General features: G+C 39.8%; 1 protein-coding gene across 4 annotated transcripts; it reads right to left on the bottom strand.

The window, feature by feature from the left end:
- Positions 1-1,459: 1,459 nt before the first annotated feature.
- eef1da (eukaryotic translation elongation factor 1 delta a (guanine nucleotide exchange protein)) lies at positions 1,460-10,443 on the bottom strand. 4 transcript variants are annotated; one of them, XM_084007038.1, is made up of 10 exons: positions 10,343-10,442; positions 9,907-9,928; positions 7,653-8,246; positions 6,385-6,499; positions 4,117-4,173; positions 3,289-3,370; positions 3,108-3,196; positions 2,471-2,677; positions 1,873-2,067; positions 1,460-1,566 (listed from the first exon to the last, which is right to left on the bottom strand). In XM_084007038.1, exons 3-10 carry the CDS (start codon positions 8,210-8,212, stop codon positions 1,528-1,530), a joined length of 1,344 nt encoding a protein of 447 aa, XP_083863164.1. In that variant the 5' UTR covers positions 8,213-8,246; positions 9,907-9,928; positions 10,343-10,442; the 3' UTR covers positions 1,460-1,527. The 4 variants fall into 4 exon arrangements, with proteins under 4 accessions (XP_083863164.1, XP_083863166.1, XP_083863165.1 ...); XM_084007040.1 differs by lacking the exon at positions 7,653-8,246 and adding an exon at positions 8,850-8,885 and having other exon boundaries at positions 10,343-10,439; XM_084007039.1 differs by lacking the exon at positions 4,117-4,173 and having other exon boundaries at positions 10,343-10,443.
- Positions 10,444-11,035: the final 592 nt, after the last annotated feature.

Raw genomic sequence — 11,035 nt, 5'->3', positions numbered from 1 at the left:
AAATTGTGTTACTGTCGAGCTTAAAGGTTCCTTTTAACTCCGGAGATGTGACAAGATTCGTTTTGTTTTAAATATTTAACATCACACAAACACTAACGTTATAAATCTGACTTTCAAATAAGTAAACTGGCTCTGTATAATAAACTTAAATCTTAATTCGGACCAGTCAGACAGTCAACAAATAAAATGGACAAAATTCTAGGTAGAAATTGTTGGGAAACAAACCCATAAAGACAAAAACATTTTGTATATATCTCAGTACAAATTAAAGCAACTTTTATGTACATAGTTTTTTTTCCAGCATACTATACCACGCCTTTTATAAACAATGACCTGCCCCTCTACGTGGCTCTGGAACCTTAGTTCCACTATGAGTTATTGCAGATTATTTTAGATGCAACACTTTCTAAATAATATTAATGCAGAACGGCAAAATCTTTTTCGTTACATTTTTAAGCTAAGATTATCCTTGTTTTTAATCAAAATGATGAAATGAACTAATAACTTAAATTAACTGGCTCTGAATGCAGCGACACCAACATTTTTTGACTTACTCTTTCAGGGCACTTTTCAGTATTTAAGTTTTATTATTATCTTTTCAAAATGCTATACTATGACTTTTTTGACATGCTATAATATCAAAAAACAAAAAGTAATTACAAAATCACAGTATAGCATGTTCAAAGTAATTTAGAATGTCAAAACAAGTCATATTAGTGGAAAAAAAATCATAATTTAGTATGTCAAAAATGTGACAAATTCATAGAATTCATATTCAAAAATCTGTAAGTATGTAAAAAAAAAAAACCTAGCATAAAAAAGTCATAGTATAGCACATCTAAAAAATGCATAGTATATCATATCAAAAGTATATAAAAACAAAAAAATCATATAGCATGTCGTAAAAGGTCATTTAGAATGTCAAATCAAGTCATAATTTATTATGTCAATAAGTGAAAAAAAAAAACGAGTTTGAAAAGTCAGAATTGAGTATGTCAAAGTGATAAAAAAAAAGTGTCAGTGTCAGGAAGTCAATTTATTGTCAAAGTGAAAAAAAAAAAGTGTTGAAAAAAGTCAGAATTTATTAGGTCAAAAAGTCCTAAAAAAAAGTGTGTCGGAAAGTCAGAATTTAGCATGTCAAAAAGTGATAAAAAATGTGTTTGAAAAAAAGTCATAATTTAGTATGTCAAAAAAAGATTAAAAAGTAATTTTAATATCAGAAACAGGGAGGCAGTATATATGATTGAAGGCCACACAGGAAACGTTCACACAAACTTAATATACAATATATTATCCATCTCACTTCTACATGAACCTGCATGGAAAACACTAACTCGGGTTTGAGCTCAACTTTGAGGTTGTGCTCTTTAAAGACGACTCCACCCAATCAACGGTTCTGTAGTATGGAGTTGAAAATATTCATGTTTTACTGAGAAGAATAATGAAACGGAGACAGAGATTTGTGCTCAAAACTTAGCGCTTTAATAACCGTGTCAGCCAGGAGCAGCAGCAACACTTTGGTGGAGCTTAGATCTTATTGAAGGCAGCAACATCTACACTCTGGATCTGCAAGGGAAGAAAAGTACAATAAGTCAAGGTATTATATTTGTTTGAGCATATTTATGTTGCATGATTATTTATTGTGCAACAAAGTAATTTCATAGAAATAGTCGGGGACGTAAACCTGGTGCTAGTATGTGTATTTTCTCCCATGGCAACAACAACAACAACTGAATTTCAAACTCAAATTTCAACTAAAAAGGAGGATTTTAACTAACCGTGACAAACATTTTCAGGGTACATTCTGTAACTTTGGTTGAATATGGACAAAACTTAAATTTGTGTAAACAGGGTAGAGGTTTATGTACTTACATAGTCCTCAAACTTTGTGATCTCCTCCTCCAGGATGTCTGTGCCAACTTTGTCGTCCTCGACCACACAGTTGATCTGCAGCTTCTTGATGCCGTAGCCGACTGGAACCAGTTTGGATGCTCCCCACAGGAGCCCGTCCATCTGCACCGAGCGCACACACTCCTCCAGCTTCGCCATATCCGTCTCATCGTCCCACTGAAGGAAGACATGGAGGACGGGGACACCAACATTCAATTAACCAAAGCTATAAAGACACAATTCAACACGTACATGCATTCACATTTGACTACATGCATATTTAATATCATATTTTGTTGGAGAGTTAATAAATACATTGAGTTTCCTTTTGGGTGAAAGATTTAAATATTTAAGTAAATTTACAAAGTCAAAATAAATTTAAAAAAGGACATTAAATCAAACTTTTCAAGTGTTTTTTCTCTGCGTTCTTAATAGTGGTGATTCAGACAAATAAATGTAGTGACCTGAGAAGACAAATTTCCTGATTTTACTCAAGTTTTCCTGCAACTGTCGGTCCCCGATATGAGAACGCCACTGCGATGGAACATATTCAAATAACAGCCACATGACGGACACCTACGGGCTTAACGTCCAGCAGGATAGACGACTTGGCGATAAGGGTGGGTTTCTTGGACTTCTTGGCTGCGTAGGCATCCAGGCGCTCCTGCTTGAGACGTTCTGCATCCTCGTCTTCACTTTCACTGCCGAACAGGTCGATATCATCGTCTTCGTCGTCACCGTTTTCCACCTTTTGCTGTTTGGCGGGAGCAGCCTGGACTGGGGCAGCCTGGTCAAAACAACGGTAAAGGGCAGGAATATACCAGTAAAAAGGTGTGCTCTTCAGACGGCTCTTTCTAAAAAAAGGGGTTATTTTTTCCACACACACACTTGAAACATTGTACAGTAATAAGAGTGTCAATAGATATTTGCAGGTGAGGAAGGAAGCCAAAGGGCTTTTCTACAAAGTCCTTCCCGATACAAAAAGATGTAATAAGCGAAATTAGTTCGATGACATTTTAATTCAAACGATTGAAATGCATAAGTTCATCTACTTTGTCGTGTGTTCTCAGTTAAGAAAACCCCCCATCTCATTTACAGTGACCACAGCAACAAGCCTGTCTTGCCTCTTTCAGGCAGTTGTTATTATAAAAGTAGGACATATGCATGTTTCTAAATAAATAAAGACTAACAACTATAACACATTCTTAGTCCTCTACCTTAGCACATGGGACGGCTCCTGGGCTCTTTTCCAGCGTGGCCACTCTGGACTCCAACTTCTGCAGAGCTGCTCTCATGTCCTCCACCACTAACAAGCAAAGACAATGGGGAAAGCAGGTATGAATACAGTGCAACGAGTAAGCTTAAACTTAGACTTCCAAAACTCAAACACGCACTCACCTTTGTGCAGAGTGTGATTCTCCAGTTCCATGCTCTTCATGCGAGAAGCCATCTCCTGGTCGACTCCGCCATGCGAGGATGACTATTGAGAGATAAAACACACAAATTCATTAGCAAACGTCTTGTTGCAGGTCAGAGCTCAAATGGCGACAAAGCAAATGCCCTCCCATCCGGGTCGAGAGCCAATCAAAGCCTGAGAAGAAGCAGCAAGCATGAATGTACACGATTGTCCAAACTGTTGAGGTTTTAAAACTCATGCAAGATCAAAACGTATTAAACAATTATTCACACACAAACACACACAATGCTGATGTTCAAATTAATTACTTTGATTTTAAGGTGATTTAATGTGGACTGTGACAGCATGCAGGCAAACTGTGCAGAGATTTCTGATGAGAACTTCAATCCTTCCCCCACAATTAATAATCATTTAAAAGGGAAGATTTTGACATTCGTCGTCTTGCAGAGATCAAAAAAACAATACCACAGAAATTAAACAGAGTTTGAGTTACATGAAAGTTAATCACTGTATAAGAGAAATTAACCTTCAAGTTGGAACATGTTACATTTTAAATGGTATGATAATGATCGCAAAATAACAAAATCATCAGGATTATAATAATTTCATCCCCAAATTCCGTCAATGGTAGTGTATGAAGCCCAACAACAACAAAAAAAGGGATGCAGAATGGTAAAAGGGTGGTTCAGGATGAGACATCTTAGTGCTGTGATAACAGTAGCACACTCCACTCCAGCCAGCACGCCCAGCCGTCTCAGCCATGCAGCGTTCCCAGGCCTGAGCAGCAAAGCTGGAGGACGAAGACTTACGTTTCTGTGCTGCCGCTTCTGCTGGCGCCCTTTAGGATGCGGCAGGGATGATTTGACCTGCATCCAGTGATGCACAAATGAAGGTAATCGGGGGGGAAAAAACACAAAGACAAGAAGAAAAGTACTGGTTGTAGGTAGAAAGTCAGATGCTACAACTTCAGAGTCGTCCGTAATGGAATAGAAACGGATGTCGACATCGTCAGAGAAATGGGATAAAACCGCGTCGATCAACTACATGACAACAAAGCAAATAAGTAAAACACTTGTAGGGCCAAAATGGGAAGCTGTACAGAAGCCTTTAAACCGTTTTAGAAAACGTTTATGTCCGTGTAACCACTTGTGTCTTACTCACATATTAACCACTTCAATGCTGAGGCTGGGTCTATTTTCCAATACATATGAACCTTGATTTGAGAGAGCCGATATCAATTCATTAACTCATATTGATCTTGTAATATATGCCATTTCCTGTATAATCGTAAACATTAATATTTTTAATAACGCACCAGGTTTCGAGTTTCATCTTTGTACAAATCTGCAGTGTTAGTCTATTTCATAACTAAGTAAATTTGGTATTCAAACTGAAATCTCGCTAAATTAATCGATACAAAATGGAAAATCCAACTAAATCATGTCCTTGTGATTGCGCTGACACCATGTGTATTTGGTCCTGGTAATATGAAATGTCATACTTGTTTCTACCATGGACTGCGAAAAGGTAAATGATGGAATTTGGAAAGAATGAACAATTCCAGCTTACAGCATATTGTTGATGTGCATAGGGGTTATTGTTTTTAGACAGACTTAAAATGTATCATATCTTTTGGGGGCAAAAACGACCACATTTATACTACTCACAATATAGAAAATGACATTGATGTAAAAACACACAACTTACTGACAGATACACTGCAATGAAGATTACGGGAGAAGCAAGCAGAGGCCAAAAGGAGATCCAGTGTCTGCAGCATGCATATCACACTTTTCGGGTCAGGTTTTCTATCTTACCCGATAACTTGAAATTATGATTTAACTTAACAGCTATTCCCCTGTTTTAGGGCTGGTACACGGACATTAGTGAGTACAGTCCTGCCACTACAGGGGTGTGCTTGTAGCTCATTGTAGCACAGTACTCACTCCGTTTAGGGACTGCAGGATATTCTGTCGGGATTTAGCAATGTCCTGCATGATGGCATTAAGGTCTCTGTCCTGCAGGTATATGCGGGTAATGCAGCGATGAAGCGGGAGCAGCGAGAAAGACAGAAAAGCAGCATGCAAAACAGACAAAAAGCAGGATGGACTACACAGCAGGATGGCTATGATGACATACTTCAAGAAAGTGGCAATTATATGTGAGCTCGTGGCTTATCTTGTTGGGTCTCATGATGAAATCTAAAAGGTTGTACAAATTCTGGCAGCATGCATGAAGGTAACACAAACCGAGGGCGTTGACCTGCCCACTCATGGTGCAGCTGTCATTTTCCCACTTCAGTACATGTTGCACTGTAATATGAACCATTTCCATTATATTTACTTTCCACCCAAGAAATATGCCCAGCCAAGCGAAATAAGAACTTGATGTGATCCATCTTTAATCCTGAATAACCGGGATGTCATTTCTACAAAACTCATCTCAAGTGTATTAGACGGCAGAAGAGGCACATATCTCAAAAAAAAAGTCAGCATATAAAACTCAAAGAAAGGAAATCACTTGTGATCACACGGGGTGAGTGAGGTCATATGGTTTTCTGTTTTGGGTGAAACAACCCTTTAAAAAAGGCCTGGAAGTGATCAGTCTGTACATCCCATTGTTACAGAGGATTGTGTAGAAACTCTCCGCTGCCCTGGACAGGCTGAGCAGCAGAAGCAGCTGCCAAACCAGCTGACGCCCCTCACTGGGACGTGCCACTTCTAAATCGAGGGGCTTCAATCTCGTGCACACAGCTGCTGCAGGCTACAGGGGCCCGATGATGTAACTATTGCTTGACGGGCCAGCATGAGTGGAGGAGATGTCAGGCATGAGGTGTAAAGAACTTCAAAAAGGGTGGCAGCAAGAGACAAGAGGATTGAAAATAACGGTTGTCTAAAAAAAGCCCTCATTGCCAATTATTAGGTTGATGCAAATGATATACACACACAAGGTCCTGATGACAACAAAACAAAGCAGCTTTGCTCCTGGGCAGCATACAAACTTTCAAGTCTTTCAAAAGAAGCTGAAAAGCAATTTTGTTGTTGTTGAGATTTTAAGAAAATGCGTGTTTATTCTACCTGTGTAGAGGGTCCGTTGGCTCCCTCGTAGAAGCACTTCTCCGCTTCATCGTAGCGGTGTTTGTCGAACCAGACGTTCTCCGAGGCGAGGCACTGCAGTCCACTCATTTTGGTACTAAAGTAAGGAAGTCAGAAAATCAGTCAGGATTAAGATCATAATAATACAAAATAATAATAAAAAACACCCAACTAACATTGATTTGCACCCAACATTATATCCACAAAACAGCCACGGCCAGGTGTTTTAATCATTACAGCCAGCACAATCAGTGACAAGAACGAGGTAGAGAACGCAGCTTCATTAGAGGTTAACCAGGACATTGTAGATTACAGGTCACAGCATCATGCAGAGCCATAGGTGGGTTGTGGGTGGAATAGGAAGAGACAAAACAAAGCGTGACGCACAATTCCAACCATATACACAGTAAATTAATAGCAGAATAACAGGCATCCATTTCTGTGAAATAAAAAGTAACATAAAAAAAAAAAAAGGGGATTGAACACTACGGCATATATGCTTCAACTGCATTCTCATTTTGCTGACTGGTTCCTGCAGCAGACAGGCTTCTACACATTCCTTAGTGAAACAGTTGCCTGCTCTGCAAAGTCTGGATTATGGAACAAAAGGTTGGTGTCTGCCTGCTAACAACCCCCCCCCCCCCCCCCCCCTTAGTGATCGTGAGGTCCACTTCATTGTGCGCTCATCAAACAGACCCGGTTTACTACCTGTCAGAAGCCGGCGCCATGTTGTGTTACACAAGTATGAGCATACACGTTCAGACTTGCGAGTGTTGAAAAACACTAGGGGCTGCAGTGATGCGGGCATAGGTGCCAATGAGACAAATAGGATGCTAATTATAATGTTCTGTGAGAGGATTCTTCAAGTTATCGCTGTGAATGTAATCGCATCTTTAGCCAGAATGATGAGATTAACAGTAGAAATACAGCAATCACATTACACATAATCAACTGCCCAGCGCAGCATAAAGTGAGAGGGAGGTTTTGCTGGAGACCTCCGTATCTGCACCCCTGCTGCATCAATGGACTAACCCAAATTAATAAGGGTGCTAAATGGTTTCCTTATTAGTGCTGCCTCAACTCATCTATACACCTGCATCTCAAAAATATACACAATTCAAAAGTTAGCCAAAATGAAAAAAAAGGCCAAACAAGAATGCAGGACAGACAAGAAAATAAAAACCACCATAGAAATTAAATTAACAATACACATCACGTCTCTCCCATTCCCTGTTCGAGAGGTGGCATACTTGTCCCATTTGGGCCAGCTTTCCGTCTCAGAGAGGCCTCTCTTCCTCTGGCTCGGCCCCTTGCTGCCTTTGCCCCCCTGCTCGTTCTCAGAGGTGGTGCGATTGCGGCCTCTACTGTACCGACGGTGGGGCGTACCAGAGGCCTTCACAGTGGTGACCGGGTGCCCCTGATCCTGCTGTTGACTGCGGCCACGTCTGGCCTGGAAGGTCATGTAGCTTCTGGTGTTTGGACTCCTCGGAGAGGAGGACAGCTGCCCATTTGGATTAGCGGCGAGCCACCGTTGGTAGTTGCTCTCGGCCTGCTCAAAGGCACTCCGGTTGTACAAGATTCCCTGGGAGCTGGGGCTTTGACCATAGGAGCCGCTCGCTTCCATAGAGGAGCTCAGATGCTCTTCAGCCCCAGAGCTGTGGCTCTCCGACAACCGTTTGGGTCGCCGTGGACTCCCAAACTGGACTTTGTCTCCACTAATGGTGGGATTGTTATCCTGCCTGAAGGTCCCCACTGGTATAGCATGTTGAGGGGCTCCTCCGTGCGGACGGATTGGCGCAGACTGATCCATTTCTCTATTAAAGAGGTCTCTTCTCTACTCACTTCTGTGATTGTGAGGAGAGAAAAGAAGCAACAGGTGGAAGCTAGAGCCATTAGTTCTGGGTAAAGTTAGCATCACAATGGAACTTTGCTGGTTAGATGCATCAAAGGAAGCTCATAAAACAGCTGGTATGTCATGCCAATGCGGTGTAGCGGGCAAAGAGACGATGGATTGATCAAACGTTACACTTACATTTTCAGTAAAATGACATCAGAATAAAAGTCAATCGATACAGAAAGGCCTGATTTGTGTATGATTTTAGGCTACTGGAATATTGCCCAAAAAATCCAACAGCTCATTGATCAATCTCACATTGGACTTTTGACCAAAGCCACAACAAACCATGCAAAAGAAACAGGCCAACATTAAGGTTAGGGTGGTTTTGCAGTGTTTCCTCAATATAAATTTCAAATTTCAAAATATATTTACCAACATTTTAAAATATTTATCAATTTTATGATTTAAACGAATTACACCCAGATGGCAGGTGTGATAAAAAAAAAAGTAGACTACACCTTCGAACATCTGCAGCTATGTGCAATAAATGAGGAAACACTGTGTTTATGCATTAAAATCAGAAACCCAGCCTACGCAACATCTGGCTCACCTTTTTTTTGGCATGCTGGAGGATAATGTACGCTACCTATTGCGGAACGGAATGATTAAATAATTCAAAGTGATCACATAAATTTGAATTATATGGAAAAATTACAGAAGTTTTATTAATGACAATCAAAAAAATTTCTGACATCAGCACATCCTTTCAACAATCAGGCAAACATCCCAATCAAAAGACACCATTAACATTTTCATGCATTACATTAAAAAAAAAAGTAGCTTAAATCATAAAAAAAAATCAAATCATTAAACAAAACAAAAAACACCTTGCAAAACATGAGCAATGCATTATTTAAAGCACCGTTAGTGCAGATATACCCTCTAAGTTGCCAGTTTGTTAGGTAAAATACACTTACACAAAAAAAAGAAATGCCCTGTCAAAAGTGGAACCGTTATTAAGAGGTGTTTTCATCAGGTCATTTTGGAGGCAGCAGGGTTTTTTTATTGTTTTTTTTCCACTATTGAATCATATTGTTTTAAATCTGAGAGAACTTTCCAATTTGTTCTCCCTGTTAGAGCTGAAAACTGTTGTTTGGGTCACTTTTCAGGTAAAAATACCCTTAAACTCTATAATTAATACATATTTCTGTTCCTCCATTTCATCACAGTGCAAATTAAATGTATTTGGGGGTCTTTTGGATTGTTGGTGGAACAAAGCGAGCGAGTTTAGTACCTTGGACTCTAGTTAGTTAATAGTTTCCTCTAAAAACTATTTTAACAAAAAGATTGAAAAACAATCAGATTTATCAATAATTGAAAAAGATGGAGCACTTCTCGCCATATGTCAATTTGAGTAACCTTAGATGGAACACAACTCAGTAAAATGCAATACAGTCCATCAGTGTCACAAACCACAGCCTCCAACATCACCATCACCTCTGTGAAACAGAAACACTTTGACCTTCAAATGAAAATAAAAGTAGGGCTGACTGCTCTATTTAGACTATTGGCTTTGTCTACGTCATAAACTAGAAATCCACCATTATACAGCAATTAACCAGCGCGTGTGTTGAGCGTGGGAAAGCAGCTGCAACATCGACACTCACCTCTGGTAACTGGGATGGGAAGCTAATGCCCAACAGAGACAAGAAACAATACACACATGTTCATTATAGACAACAGATTTTGGGAAGAACAAAAAAATAAATAAAATCAACTAGGGGTCTAGAATTTTTTTAAATTTTTTTACGTAAAACAAACACGTTATAGCTGCCAACTTGACATCACGACCAGACTAAATATGGCAACTAACGTGACAAAAAGCAGAATCCCTCGTTGCGTTTCACTGACTACGTCAGCTAACGTTGCACTGAAGGGTCACAAGTTTGTTTGACAGCCCGCAGCAACTTGTAGCTAGTACCAAGTTTCTGAGGCCACGTGGCGCCGGAAAACTCCACATTCAAACCGCTTTGTCGGTTTTAACAAGCCGCACACTTTTTTTGTGCATTCCGGTTCGTACACACACAACTCCTGTGTACTTACTCTTGGTGTTATTCGACGTTTTTGGTGGCTCGGTAAGCGTCCCTTTCGTGCTGCCTCGGCTGTAATCCGACGGGGAAAGAGGACTCGCATTAGCGGACCGCCTCTATTCTGGAGACAGAGGAGGGAGGTGCGACGGTCGCGTTTCCACGACTTTATAGACCATTTCCGCCGTTGTTGGATGTTTTTAAAAATGTATAATGACGCACAATCACACGTAAAAACAAGGTATTATCAGTGAAGTGTGAAGATAAGTAGGAATCTGTGGTTTTGTATCTATTTAAATCGTGGCTTGAGATTGGTATGACCCATTGTGGCCAAATACTTCATTTCCCAGGATTCTTAGCGAACGGCAGTTGTTCTTCTTCCAGGCTCAGCCTGTTTAGCTTGAACAATAACGCAATTTTGCTCCCCACGCCCCGGTTTGAAAAATATGACTCTGTACGGTAAAAATATATATTTTTTTTATTTATTTATGCATTATGTATTTAATTATTATTAATAATAATAATAATAATAATAATATTTATAATATTATTTATTTATTTTCTTGTGAAATAGATATTGATGATAAATCTGACAGACGTCAGGCTGGCCTCAGAATGACCTCCTGTTTCAAGGATCTTATCATCTTGTGGAAAATAATGAGAACAGTTTGAAACCCATGAGGACATCAGACCTTCATCTTATTCCCAT

Source organism: Eutrigla gurnardus (assembly GCF_963514095.1).
Source record: "Eutrigla gurnardus genome assembly, chromosome: 4".
In the NCBI taxonomy this organism is placed as follows: domain Eukaryota; kingdom Metazoa; phylum Chordata; class Actinopteri; order Perciformes; family Triglidae; genus Eutrigla; species Eutrigla gurnardus.
Note: the sequence above shows the minus strand (reverse complement) of the source record. Positions and strands in the feature narration are given on the sequence as shown.